At 57.1% G+C, this 14126-nt stretch overlaps 2 protein-coding genes across 2 annotated transcripts in view; both read right to left on the bottom strand.

Moving 5' to 3' along the window:
• Nucleotides 1–2452, bottom strand: part of LOC121103650 (putative C-type lectin domain family 20 member A) — a 5709-nt gene extending 3257 nt beyond the window's left edge. The window contains exons 1-2 of the mRNA XM_040634498.1: nucleotides 2426–2452; nucleotides 203–572 (exon numbers count right to left, since the gene is read on the bottom strand). Of these exons, the coding sequence (XP_040490432.1) occupies nucleotides 203–572; nucleotides 2426–2452 (397 nt within the window). The remainder of the gene's footprint in view (nucleotides 1–202; nucleotides 573–2425) is intronic.
• A 4064-nt stretch (nucleotides 2453–6516) lies between these two features.
• On the bottom strand, nucleotides 6517–11153 carry LOC103669341 (putative C-type lectin domain family 20 member A). Its single transcript, XM_040634499.1, has 3 exons — nucleotides 10799–11153; nucleotides 9023–9088; nucleotides 6517–7109 (listed from the first exon to the last, which is right to left on the bottom strand). The coding sequence occupies exons 1-3, from the start codon at nucleotides 11151–11153 to the stop codon at nucleotides 6517–6519; spliced, it is 1014 nt and encodes a 337-aa protein (XP_040490433.1).
• Between the last annotated feature and the right edge of the window lie 2973 nt (nucleotides 11154–14126).

Genomic DNA, 14126 nt, shown 5'->3' on the forward strand with positions numbered 1-14126 from the left:
AGGGGGCTCGCGAAGGGAGGGGGCTCGCGAAGGGAGGGGGCTCGCGAAGGGAGGGGGCTCGCGCCCGGCTCCCGGCCTTGTTCTGCCCCCGTTGCCCTCCCCACGTTGCACGCCCTCTTTCCCGAAGCTTCCCGAAGCGCTCAAGGGCCCGGGAAGGAGCGGCTGTCCCCAGCGAACGGCCCGCTGCTGAGGAGGCGGCTACCTGATGCGGCGGCGGCGGCGGTTTCTTCAGACTCTGGCCGTCGAGCTGAGCTCAGAGCTGGGGCCTGCGTGCCTGGGGCCGTCCCTCTCTGGCTGCCGGTTCCTCCAGGGGCCGCAGCTGCAGGAGCGGAGAGGAAAGGGGTCGGGAGCAGGGGGTCTGAGCTAGACGCCAGGCATGGGCGCTGCGGCTGCAGAGACCGGCCGGTGGGGAAGCTCAGCCCGGGCCAAACCCTGACTGACGCCCTCGGGCCGCACGCAGTCCCTGAGTTCCTGCGCCCCGTTCTCAGAGTCCCTGACACCTGCGGGGGGGACTTGGGCAATAGGAGCTCGGAGAATCCTCCCCAGTAGCCAGTGCTGTCCTTCAGTAGGCCCTACCCCGAAGGGCGTCTGCCAGCTTCACAGAGACCCCACTGGGGCAGCCAGGGACCCCCGACATTTCAGTCAAGAGGTAGCACTTCAGGGCGCCTGGGTGGCTCAGCCGGTGAAGCGCCAGCCTTCGGCTCAGGTCATGATCCCAGGGTCCTGGGATCAAGCCCCATATCGGGCTCCCTGCTCCGCGGGGAGTCTGCTTCTCCCTCCGCCTCTGCCCCTCCCCGCACTCATTCTCTCGCTCTCTTTCTCAAACAAATAAAATCTTAAAGAAAAAAAAAAAGAGGTTAGCGCTTCAGACTCAACCTATTCCAATACCACGCGGAGCCTCTCCCCAGAGCAACCTCCTCTCCCCTGCGCGGCTGCCCATCCACTGAGGCCCAGGGGGCCCAGGTACCCTCAGCTGCTCCCTTACTCCCTCTCACGCTGTCACCAAAGTCCTGTCAGTGCCTTGCAGTTGTCATTTCTTTCCTTCCCAATATGGAAATAGCCATATTGCTTTTGTGGTATATTGTTGTAAAATACTGAAACAAAAGTACTCTCTCCCCTGACCCAGGGACAACTGCTGTTCAGTTTGTTACAGAATATTCTTCACACACTTGAGTTTTTTCATTTAAATGCGTCAGGATCTACCTTCTTCTCTTTAGAGGCTGCACAGTCGTTCACTGAATGTACCGGACCTTATCCCCCCTGCTTTCGTAGACATGCGATTGCCTCCAGTTTCTCACTGTGATAACGCTACAAGAGACGGCCCGCGTGTGCAGGGTGCTCGGGGGGGGGGGGGGGTGTACTGTTGTTTCTTAGTAAAGTCCCCAAAACAGGACGTCTGTATGGGTATGCACGTCTCAGAACTGCCATGCTGCCGGAAGGCTAGGCTAGCACCACCCTCCCTTCCCATCCTGGGTCTGGGATCGCTGATTTTCCCACATTCGCATCAGCATTATCACCCCTTTATCACTTTATCACTTGCCGAACTGGTGAGTAAAAATGTTATTTTAAGGGGCTCCTGTGTGGCTCAGTCGGTTAAGCGTACAACTTGATTTCGGCTCCTGTCATGATCTCAGAGTCTTGAGACCGAGTCCCGAGTCGGGCTCCGCGCTGGGCGTGGAGTCTGCTTAAGAGTCTCTCTCTCTCGGGGCGCCTGGGTGGCACAGCGGTTAAGCGTCTGCCTTCAGCTCACGGCGTGATCCCGGCGTTCTGGGATTGAGCCCCACATCAGGCTCCTCCGCTGGGAGCCTGCTTCTTCCTCTCCCACTCCCCCTGCTTGTGTTCCCTCTCTCGCTGGCTGTCTCTCTCTGTGTCAAATAAATAAATAGAATCTTAAAAAAAAAAAAAGTCTCTCTCTCTCTCTCCCACTGCCCCTCCCCCTCCTCAAGAAAAATCATTTTAAAAATGCATCTTGCTTTTAGTTTGTATTTCTGTGACTCAATGAACAAAGCTGAGCATTTTTAAAAATGTGTTTGTATTTACATTTCTTCAATTACTGCCACTTGTAAACGATGTAAAACTAATTCCCTCATGTCCCTCCTCATGCTGCGGGCCTACCCTCTGCCTCAGTCCCATGTCCCACCCGGTGCAACAGCCTTTCCCCACACGTGCCCTTCGTGCCTCTCCAAATGCCGCCTTCTTTCCCCACCCAAAGCACTGCCCATTTATTTCATGAAATGAATAAATGTATGAAATTCAGAAACACCGAACAGGAGAAACACTCAGTCTCATCACCTGAATATAACCACTGTTCACATTTTCACACATTTCCTTCCAGCCTTTTCTTCCAAGCATGGGTGGTTCCTCTCAGTGTTGCTGTGAATGTGCCCCATGTATGATGCTGAACTGTGCCCTTTTCCTCTCGCACCCCGATGCATGCATCGTCCCGGGTCATTACACCCGCCCTGCTTCTATGAACTGCAGCGCTGAGACTTCTGCTCCCTTGCTGGATGCCTCTGATACCTCTGCAGACAGATGGCGGGGTCACGTCCTTCAAACTGCCCTTCTTTCCCTCTTCCGGTCACTCCGTTCCCAAATACGCAGCCTCCACTCCGGTCACGTCAGACTACCTGTCATTCCCCGAACCACACCCTGTCCCATCCACTTGCCTTTGCCGAAGCCCTTGGTCCCTCTAGAGGGAAGGACGTGCTAGCGTTTGCTGCCTGAAATCCTCCATTAACTTTTTGTCCAATGGCCACCACCTTTCCAGGCAGAGTGAACGGGGCCCTCAGGTCACAGTTCTGGCTCAACACTTAGCAACTGTTGTCGCTACTAGTTCCGATTAGACTAAGCTCTTTTAAAACCAGGAAATGGGCCCTGCTCGTCTTGGTACCCGCTGTCCATGCCTTGTTCAAACCCAGTCCTCAGGAAGTGATGTTGAATTAAGTCGTCCACCCACCTGTAAATCACTATTCAAGGCCTAGGAAAGATACAAAGAGGTGTAGACAGCACCCTGCCCCGTGAGATTCCTCAATCTCAATAATTCATAATCTGATCATTCCTAATCATTTATAATTAATAAAACAAGAGTGAGGTCAGCCCTGTCTATTGAGTAAGGACAGAGGCCGGGGATGGAATGAATCACCAAACATCTCACTAGTGAATTGAGATGAGAATGGTAGTAACTGACATTAATTGAGGGTCTGCCAGACACCAGGCACTGAAAGATCTTTATGACACTGGTATTTTTCTCGACTTTAAACATGAGAAAAACGGATTTCTGAGAAGTTAGGAAACTTGCCTAGAGCCACACAGTTAAGTAGGAGAGTCATCATCCCAACGCTTGGCCGTCAGACTCCTGCAGCCAAAATAGAGGACTGCTCCCCTGGATCGCCCACCCTCAATTATTACCCCGCAAGGAGGGCGGGGGAACCGGCCCTGGCGGCACGGGATCCTGCAGAGAGTGGGCTGGAATGCAGCCAGGGGAGGGAGACGGTGGCCCGGCACGCGACCCCTGCCCCCAGCCTCCTCGCCTGTAGCCTGAGCGGGAGCCTAGGGCTCTGTTACTCCCAGGAGGAGCCAGGCGGCTGGGGCCTGGCCGGTGTGGCGTCCCCAACCCGCAGCGACGCGGGCCGGCTCCCGGCTGGCTCCCAGGCGTGCGCCCAAGGCTCCGAGGCGCTCCGTTCGGTCCCCGGGGAGCTCCCGGGAGAGGCTGGGGGGCGCGGGGCCCAATGCCTGGGGCCGACCCGGGGGCGCCCCCATCCTGGCGGTAGCTGGGGTGCCGAGCGGGAGCGGCGCGGGGCCGCCGGCCGCCTCTCGCGGACTCGCGGGCCTGCCCTGGGTAACGGGTGCCCCCGGGGACGCATGGACCGGGGCAGGGCTCAAAGCGGAGGCCAGAGCCGCCCCGGGCCCCGCCTGCGGGACAGAGAGGGTCCCCGGAGGGCCAGCCGGGCTCGGCGGCGAGGACAGTTACCCGCAGGGGCCGGGGCCCTTCCTCGCGGGGCGGAGGTCACCCCCGGGGCTGGAGAGCCGCGCGGGGAGGGGGGAATGGGGGGGGGGACGGAGGAGGGAACTGCGGGGGGAGGGGAGAGGCGGCCGAGCTGGGCGGGAGTCGGCGCCCGGCGCTCGTTCCTGCGGCAGGAGCCAGGAGCGAAGGCTGGCGACGGGACCCGGACCAAGGCCCCGGGCCGCGGGACGAGGACGCCGACGCGTGGCGTCCAGCGGCCGAGGCGGGACCCGCGGTGCGCTGGGCAGAGTGGAAGCCGCGCCGGCCTGGGGTCTCCGGGCCCTGCTGCAGCCGTCTGGTTCTTCCACGCCTGGCCCTGCCCGCCCGGTCGGGTGTGGGGCAGCCAGGCGGGGGCCAGGCTAGACCTCAGATGGGAAGCAGAGGACAGGATCTCACCCAGTTTCTGAACCAAATCTGCCCACAAGCCCAGCCCTGGCTCCGTTGCCTGCAGGAGGAGGCCAGGTTCCTTTGCAGCTCACAAGGGGTTCCCCTGCAGGACCAGGGTGTCCCCACTCAGCGTTAAGCACCCCACCCCACCTGCAATGAACTCCCCACTCCCCTTTGCGAGCTAACTTCTCCTCGTGGTCCTAAACAGGTACAGAACCGCCTCCTCCAGGAAATCCAGATCATCACAGGGACTGGGACACTCCCCTCCTGTGTTCCCACAGTGCCTGTGCCTATCCACACAACACCAGCTGTCACGGCCTTGGGCTCTTTCAGAGGGGCCCCTGATTTTACTCTGTGTCTCCAGATTATAAATGAAGCTCTCTGCGACTAAGAGCAAGTCCCCTAAGTTCTCCGTGTCCTCAGCAAAGGCAATAATGCCTTTGTCAGACGGAAGAATCTGGAACAAAGCCAGGAGAAGTGTGTTTTACCCTCAATTACCCTACTTAGCTTCAGAACTCTTGGGAAGCAAAAGGAGGTAATAGCTGTGAGGATGTTTCCGGAATTTAAAAATGTTATAGGAATGCAATCACTGTCGTTCCCAACATGTCCCCCCACATAGTCCCAACAACTCATCCCGCATCTTCCCTCCACCCAGAGGAGCCCGAAATCACAAGGAATTCAACAGGCACCTCTCTCGTGCTTCCCTCTCTGGACACTGAACTCCAAAGGCCTCTCTGAGGACTTCTCAGGAGCACCGCCCAGCATAGTCCCCACAGTCTCCCAGTTTGGCCCTCACCACCACCACGAGGGGGGGCACACAGCCTCTCTGGAGCCTCCTGGCTCTGGAGCTGCAAGTTAGTGGCCCAAATCGAGGAGGGAGGTTGATGGTGACCAAGTCTCCCCTCTCCAAACCCAGCTGGCCCTGCAGGGGGCTGGAAGGTGGACTGGAAAATCCCCTTCTGGGAGGATGCCATGGGGCCAACCCCATGCTGCTGCATGCAGGCGACCTCTCCACCTCGCAGGCCCTGGGGACCCCGGGACCCAGCCAAAAACAGGTCCAAAGCACCCACACAGGACAGAAAACAGGGATGTACTTGGCCTGAGCGTTGGCTCCACAGCCACTTCTGAGGAGGGAGCGTGAAAGCCTGGAGGGAGAGCGGTGGATTCCCCGTGCCCAATGGAGGGGTCTGCAAAGAAGTAAAGAGAGTGGTGAGGGCAGGGCTGACATGGGACAGAGCGCCCCCCAGGTCTGTCTCACATGGGGGGCACTCAGCAGCCCCCATCTCAGCCACCTGGATGCGCATGCGTGCCCCTGCGTGTGCCAATCACGGGATGGGGCTTGCCGGGCCTTGAATCCTCGCAGGAGCCCAGCAAGGGAGGAAGCATCCTTCCTGCTTTACAGATGAGGATCGCAGTTCTCATCAAACCCAAAACACGAAAAGAAACAGCCAAGAACAGGCACGTCCACAGAGACGGGAAGTGCACTAGCGGCTGGGCGGCCCAGGCTGAGGTGGGGAGGATGGGGAGTGACCCCTCGAGGGTAAGGGTGATAAAAATGTCCTAAATTAGATAGCACTGATGCTTGCACACCCCTCCAACTACTAAAACCCACAGAGTCAGACACTTCCAGGGGGTGATTTTTAAGGTATGTGGACCGTATCTCAATAAAGCTATTGCAAAAAACTAAGAAAGAGGCTAGAAAGGCAGGAGGGAGGGAGAGAAGGAAGGGGAAGGAAGGAAAGAAGGGAAGGGAGGGAGGGAGGGAGGGAGGGAAAAAGAGAGAGAGAGAAGGAAAGGGCGAGGCCGGATGTGGCCTGTTGCTGACGACACACTATACACAAGATCCAGAGTAACCAGGTAGGCCTCTGGTTCCCATGACTTACGGGGCAACAGTGAGAAGAGCTAATACTGTGCCGGGTGCTTACTGTGTGCCCGTGTCTCCACTGGCCCCTTCATGTACATTCTCATTCAGTCTCTGAAGCCATCCTCGGAGATGGGTATTGACAATACCATTTTGTTAAGTATATTTTCCAGAAGAGGAAAAATTTCTAACAAGTGGTAGACTCTGCCTGATTCTAAAGTCCATGCTTTTAACCCCTGCTTCGCCCCAAAACTAATTGCCATTGCTACTGGCTAATGCCCTGAGACTCGGGAGGGTCCATTCCATTCTTGAAAGCTCCCTCAGAATTAAAATAAAGCCTGCCGCTGTTACCCTGGGAGTCTAGAAGCGCTTCTTTGGATCTAACCTCAATGTCTCCTGCTGCTAAGTAAACCATGTCCCATCCCGTTCTAGCCACGGTGAGGCCAGGGTCAGCAGTGAGGCCAGGGTCAGCAGGGGTGGGCTGCCACGCACCGTAGAAGCAGATGAAGGGCTTCAGGGCGGAGCAGACCAGCGAATAAACTCTGGGGGAGTAGCGTGCGTAGGTGCGGAGCCCCGCACACAGTCCTGTCCCGAACTCGGGCACCTGAAGCCACGTGGGGATGCTGGCACCCAGGCCGCTCGACCAGCTCAGGGCCCCAGAGGCCGAGTTGAAGTAGAGGCCAATCCAGGCCTCGGTCTCACTGGTGATGGACTTCAAGGCCTCCTTGTCTGCCTCATCGGTCACCAGCTGCAGGTCGGCCAGGTCCGTGTGATGGCTGCGACAGTACAGCAGGGCTGCCCGCCACGTCACCTCCCGGGCAAATCGCAGGAAGGTTTGTTGGCCAATCGTGACGACAGCTGTGGGCAAAGAACAGGGAGACCCCAGGCCTGAGGTCCTGGACCTGACAACCCAGGCCTCATTGCTCCATGGGGACAGAGCTCTGGTCCCACTCAGGCCCTCCTCCCTGGGTCTCTGGGTGTTAGGTTTGATGAAACCCATGATTTTATAGAACTAATTACCAGGTTGGGAGAATGGGTGAGTTATCATGGGGGAGCTCCCATGTTGGGAGCAAGAAAACTAGGAAAAGCAGAGGTGAAGAGCTCTCCTCGTGGCTAGGCCTTGTAAGTGAAGTCTAAGTCTCGATTTCGTCATCTGTGCAAAGGGGGGAATAGTATCACCTGAACGAATTTAAAGGTTTAAATGAGGACCATGTAAACGAGTGGGTTCACACAGTGCATGCAAATAATTAGCACTTAATTAAATGGTGGTTAAACCATGTGGGGAGGTGGGAAGGAAGATACGATAACCCTAGTTTAGAGGCAGCCCCATTTGTGATTTCCAGGAGCCTCTGGTCCGCACTCTCAGGAGGCTCGCAGGCTGAGGCGGAATAGAGAAAGTATGTGATATTTTTCCTATCAGGAGAGCAGGGAGAAAAGAAAAGGCTGGTGAGGGACAGACCTGCCAGACAGGAGGCAGAGTGGGCCCGTCCCCAGCGGCCCTGACTTCTGGTGGGGCTCAGACAGCGCAGGACAGCGGCCTCCCAGAGGACGGCCTGGGCCACCCCCCACCACCCCCACCTGCCCTGCCCCTTGCCAGTCCTGTCTCCTCTGTAGCACACAAGCCCACACATCCGATTCTAAACAATGGAAGTTGGGAAACGACGACGTGGTGTCAGATCCTGTGGGACGGATTCCGGAGTCCTGCTGAGGGAAACGCCTCTATTTGCAGAACAGAGAGCCACATCCTCAGATTCAAATAGGGCCTCCCAAACTCTCTGACACACACCTGTTCATCTAAGCCCGTCAAGATTTGCCTGATGTTTCCCTAATTTTCCCTATCTAAACTGATTTTTTAAAGCTACCCTCTGTTAAGCAACTGGTGCTCCCCAGCCCCGAGCTGTGCGGTGGCATTCGTCACCTGTTTAAATCCTCACTATAATCCTGAGAGGTCGATGTTATTAACCTCATTTTACAGGTGGGGAAAGGGGGGCTCGGGTCGGCGATGACTTGCCCAAACTCATGCCATACTACACGGCAAGACGAGATTCAGCCTTGGAAGCCCGGCCGTCTTCCCTCTACAATCCATATTCCATAGCATGCAGAAAACCAAGTCTATAAAGCAGATGCAGTGCCAAGCTTCTATTTCCTGTGTCATGGATTCTTTACACCAGATGTGAAGAAAGTAAAAAAAAAAAATCAGGGTAGTAATGATCAGAAGGGAAGTCCCCCTCACCAGCTGGATGGGACTGGGCTGTGAAGAGGTGCTCCCTGTCCCCCACCTCCAAGCCACTGAGGTGAGGAGGGGGGCATCACAAGAGCTGGGTGCAGCCTAGGCCATTAATGCCACGTCTGGTTGGAGACCTGGAGCAAGTCACCTCCTTGTCTGAACAATAATAATAAATAATCTGCATGTTCTCTCTCTCTCAAATAAATAAATAAAACCTTTAAAGGGGGGGTGTGCCTGGGTGGCTCAGTCGGTTAAGCCTCTGACTTCGGCTCCACAGGGAGTCTGCTTCTCCCTCTCCCTTCCCCCCACTCATGCGCGTGCTCGCTCTGTCCCTCTCAAATAAATAAATAAAATCTTTTAAAAATAATAATAATGTGAATAATAACACTGGGTTGATTCTCTCCACGGGGTTCAGCCTAGGGACAGCAGAGCCGGGGATCCCTCAGCCAGACAAGCGCGGGGAAGCAGACGGACACAGGCGGCACGAGCCCGCGGCCAGTCCAGGTGGACGAGTCCGAAGGAGGGCAGGCTCCTCGGGGTGTACCTGGCTTTGGAGAGGTGGTGGGGCCGAGGGCAGGCTCCGTGAAGATGCGGTGCCCCACAGCAGGGTCTGTAAAAAAGAAACAGACCATGGGTTATGGGGAGGGAGCAGGGCTGCCCAGAACCCTCCGTGGGCACCAGGAACCACCAAGCAGAAGCCAGGGCAAGCCCAGCTCGAGGGCAGACAGGCTCATCCATTTCTATTACATTTATTCAAGCAATACATACAGAGAGAGAGAAAGAGAGAGAGCCTCTATTCTGTAGCAGACACTATTCTAGGCGCTGGGAAAAGCACAGAAATAAGAGAAGCAGGATCCTTGCTCTTGAAGAGAAAAATGAGAGACAGCCAGCCTTGCAAAGTGATAGGAAGGAATACCCCGGGTAGAGCCCAGGCCAAGACCCTAAGTGGGAAGGGCCAGCGTGTGTCCGAGGAGCAGAAAGCAGCCAGTGTGGCCAGGGCCAGGGATAGGAGAGGAAGCCAGAAAGGTCAAGCAGAGCCTGGTTGGCCTCAAAAGGGATGTGATCCTAAGTGCTAAGGGAACCTGTTACATATGTTCAAGCAGAGTGACCTGATTTGCATTTTTTAGACTCTCAACACTGTGTTGAGAACTGACTGGGTGGGGGGGCAGACCACCCCCCACCCCCTGAACAGAGGCCAGGGCGGTGGGCTGGGGAGAAGGAGAGAAGTGGGTGGAGTCAGGACGTGTCTCACGGGAGCCCAAAGCACAGAGGGAGGAAGGGAGAGCCTGCACCCACGGCCCTTTCTTCGAGAGGACTCCCACCCCTGCACACTCACTACCCCTGAACATCTCTCTGCTGGCTTGGGAGTCCGATGGTCAAATCTCGCCACTGTGGGCTACATTTCCAGGCCCCGTGACAGGCATGGGGTGGAGAACTGGCGACCCATCAGGTTGGTGTCCATGCCCCTATTTGAGGGCTTAGGGGGTCACAGGGCTGGGCTGGGCTTCGGCTGACGGAGAAAAGCAGAAACTGGCCCTTTTGACCAAAAAAGTGCGGTCTGGGGCGCCTGGGTGGCACAGTCCTTAAGTGTCTGCCTTCTGCTCAGGGCGTGATCCCGGCGTTATGGGATCGAGCCCCACATCAGGCTCCTCCGCTATGAGCCTGCTTCTTCCTCTCCCACTCCCCCTGCTTGTGTTCCCTCTCTCGCTGGCTGTGTCTATCTCTGTCAAATAAATAAATAAAAATAAAATCTTTAAAAAAAAAGAAAAAAGAAAAGTGCGGTCTGGTCCTTAAGCATCCCCTTCTGTGCCTTCCGAGCACCTTCCTACCAAGGGGCCGGGAGGGGCCAACAGGGGGCAGGATGGAAGTGCGCTGAGTACCCCGGATTTCCTGCTGGGGAGCCTGAAGGGGGTGGCTCCCATCCACTCCTTCCCAGGAGCAGAGTGGTTGCCAGCCCCCTGCTCTGTGAGGAGGAGGAAGAGACGGATGCCCCCCTTTTTTTTTTCCCCTTTCTTTTTCCTCTTCTCCCAAGTCTCTAATTGGCAGGAGACTTGTGGAACATTCCAGATTTTACTTTCTCTCTCCCCTGATTGACACCTATTCTCTGATGACGGAGTCTGAGGAATGAGGGACAGAGGAGATAGAAACTAAGGCTGCAGAGCGAACTATAGCAAAGGGGGTTAGGCTGCTAGTCAGTTTCCTGAGAAAGACTCGAGAGTCTCCCCCCCCCCACGCCCCCCCACGCTCCCCCACTTGCTCTGAAGAACCCCGCCCCCCCAACCCAGGGAAGGGCAGGCCCAGAATGGGACTGGGGCCACACCGTAGTAGCAGATGAAGGGCTTCTGCGCGGTGCACGAGGCGGCGCCCAGGCTGGGGAAGACGGAGATGGAGTAGAGAGTGGCGCAGAGGCCCTCCTTGAAGACGGGCAGCGAGCTCCACACCGGGGCGGAGAAGGCGGAGCCGCTGGACCAGCTCAGGCCCTGGACACGCACGTCGAAAAAGAGGCCGATCCACGCGTGCGTGCTGCTGGTGAGGGAGTAGAGGGCGCCCACGCTGCGCACGCTGTTCATGCTCTGCAGATCGGCCAGGTCCGTGTGGTGCAGCCGGCAGTACCGCAGGGCCTCCGACCAGCTCAGCTCCACCTCCACCCTGGAGAAGTTCTTGCCGCTGTTCATCAGCTGCCGGGCTGGCACGGGAGAGGCCGTCAACACCCGGGTGCCCCCTCCCACCCCCGCTGCCCAAAGAGCTTTCAGCCGCAACACAGGCAGCCTCCCCAGCCTCTTTTTTCCCACTCCACCCCTTACTGCGGGCTCTCGACTCACACATGGCTCTGCCCCTGGGCCTTTGCACAGGCTGCCCTCTTGGCCTGGAAGGACTGCTCCCCCAGTCCCTCGGTCTCCTACGCCCTCATCTCCCCTTTCCCTTTGCCCAACTAACTGCTCCTACCTCTGCCCCCTTCCATTCGCTGCAGGGGCCTTTGTTAGGGCTTAATAACAAAGCCCACGTTTACTGAGCACTCCTGGTGTGCCTGTAGCTCATTGAATCCTTCCAACAACTCCCTAGGATCCACATCACCATGTCTGTTTTACAAATGAGGAAACCTAGTCACAGAGAGGTAAGTGACTTGGCCAAGGCCACCGCGTGGGAAGGGATGGAGCCCGGATGCAAGGACAGTGGGTGCCCTGTGGTAGGCGGGGCTCGTCACTGGGGCTGCACATTAGAACCCCCTGGGGAGCTTCCCAAATACACTGATGTCCAAGTGCACCCTACAGCAAGGATCTGAATTTGTTGGAATTGCATCTGAATTTTGTAAAAGCCCCCAGGGAGAGGACCTTTTTGCTTGTCTGTCTCCGCCACCAGGTGCAAGCAGCTTGGGAGCAAAGAACAAGCCTTATTCATCATCATGTTCACAGCGTCCCGCACACCAGAAGGACTCATTGTGTTGAAAATGAATGAATGAATGAATGAATGAATGAATGAACTAATGAGCAAGTCAAACCTCTCCCGGGAGCCAACCTCAAGCCCCAAGATCTCCATGTTAGCTTCCTTCCTTCCTGACTCCATACCCTTGTGTGGTCTCCCCAGAAAAAGCTGGTCAAGGGTGACTCTGCCTTGCCAGGCCCTGCCTGTGTGGAGGGGTGGAGGGGCCAGGATGGTTGGGCAGGGGGCTCCCAGGCCTTAAGGGATCAGTCTCAAGCCAGATGCCCTAGGAGAGGAAAAGAAGACTGAAGAACTGGGCATCCACAGTGGCCGACGCGGACGCAGGTGGGAGGACAGGGAAAGGGCTGACAGACACTTGCCACACGGCACGAAGCTCCTCACACCCACCAGAGTCCAAGATGCTGCCTGTGGCTGAGAAAAGTTGGAGGAGCCCTGCAACAGAGAAGGGGACTAGGACAAAACAGTCACTCTTACGACACGTGATTCACTTTGACGTTTTTATCCTATTCCGTTTAATTTTTTAAAATCACTGACTGGCCCACAGTTGACTTTAGGGCCCAGTGGGTCACAACTCGCAGTTTGAGAAACTGACTGGAAACACTGTGTCTCCTGCTGCCTCCCAGACTCCAGCCTCCAGCGCTGAGGTCTGGGTCTGCGTCCCACTGTCCGTGTGCTCTGTCCTGGGTCTCTTAGCTCACACCAACACCTCCAGCTCCCAACCAGGGGTCGTCGCTGGTCCCTCCCTGTCTCTCATTCTTGGCATCCAGTCACACCACAAATCCTGTAGTTCCTGTAATCTGGAACCTTCTAGAACTTTCCACGTCTTTCCATGCCCACTGCCACCCGGCTCCAGCCACCATCCTGTCTCTGGGACTGAAAACCCTGGCCCCACGAGTCCCTCTGCTTCTCCCCACACACAATACGCCCCCCACTCCACACATCCTCAGGGCTCCCACTCAGGACAGCGGCTCCATCCCCCGCTGCACACGGCCTCCCACATCTGTTCCTCACACACACCAGGCTTCCCCCTGTGCCTGGGCTCCTTCTCCTGACTTGATTCTCCGCAGTCCTTCATCTACGCTCAGGCCCAACCCAAATCTCCCTGTTCAGGGTGACCTTCCCACCCACCGGCTCTGCAGAATCTCCCCCCACGCCACTCTCTGTGACTCTCCCTTCCCGTCACCCTGCTTATCTCCTGCCCTGCACGGGTCATTTTCTCTAATAATCCTGTTTGCTATCTCCTTGCCAAATGTCTTTTCCCCCATGACGCTCTGGGAGGTCAGCGACCATTTCTGCCCAGGGAACTTCCTAGGCACCTTGGACATACTTGCCACTTAGACACCTACATGGAGACACGAATCGTGCAATTATATGCAGAGCAGCCAGCGCTGGGTTCTGGGCCTGGGCCCGTGGGTTTGGGGGAAGGGGTGAGAGGAGCCCAGCCTTCGGGCCCGGGGTGGCAAGCAGGGGACAGGTGGCTGAGGCGTCCCTCTCACACCTGAGCTGAAAGCTGAAAAACAGGCCTTTCTTTCCACTTTGTCCCCCCTTCAACCTCTAGGTCTGCGAACTCTCGGGACAGGTGCCCTTCCGTCTGTGGGAGCTGAGCCCTGGGCGTGCAGGGACCCTGGGCGTCCTGCCTTCACCCCACCTTACCTGCGGCGCAGAAGAGGGACAGTGGCCGTCCCGGGCTCCGCATGGCCGCAGCGCAGGGCAGGCAGGGGGGAGACTCCTCACCCGGCAGAGGCTACACCTGGTCTTCTGGGGCTTTATCCCTCACCCTCCACTCTCCTCCTCTTCCTCCCAAACTGACAGATTTTACTAAACAAATGCTCTGTGCGTCCTGCCCGCCAGCCCCTGTGTGAGGTGCTGGGGGGGGCACCCCGCAGGAAGTACCCCAGTCCGGCAGGTTGCAGGGACAGCAGCAGGCCGGCAGTCAGTGAGCAGACAGAGGCCGGGGGGAGGACAGGAACTGCGGGTGGGGCCTGGCTCTGCTGGACGGTCCTCCCTGCTCACAGCCCCAAGCACAGCACCAGGGAGCGGCCTTCGGATCCCCAGTTGACAGGTGGGAAGGTTGTGGCTGGGAGAAGTGAACTAACTCGCTTACAACTACCTGGTAGGCACTAGCAGCACAGCAGCTGAAGGCCACGGGAAAGAGGAGGTGGCGGCGATGGGCCCCCAGCAAGTCCTCCTTCAGTGACATCAGAGGT

Source organism: Ursus maritimus, unplaced genomic scaffold (genome assembly GCF_017311325.1).
Source record: "Ursus maritimus isolate PB19 unplaced genomic scaffold, ASM1731132v1 scaffold_2, whole genome shotgun sequence".
NCBI classification, from domain to species: domain Eukaryota; kingdom Metazoa; phylum Chordata; class Mammalia; order Carnivora; family Ursidae; genus Ursus; species Ursus maritimus.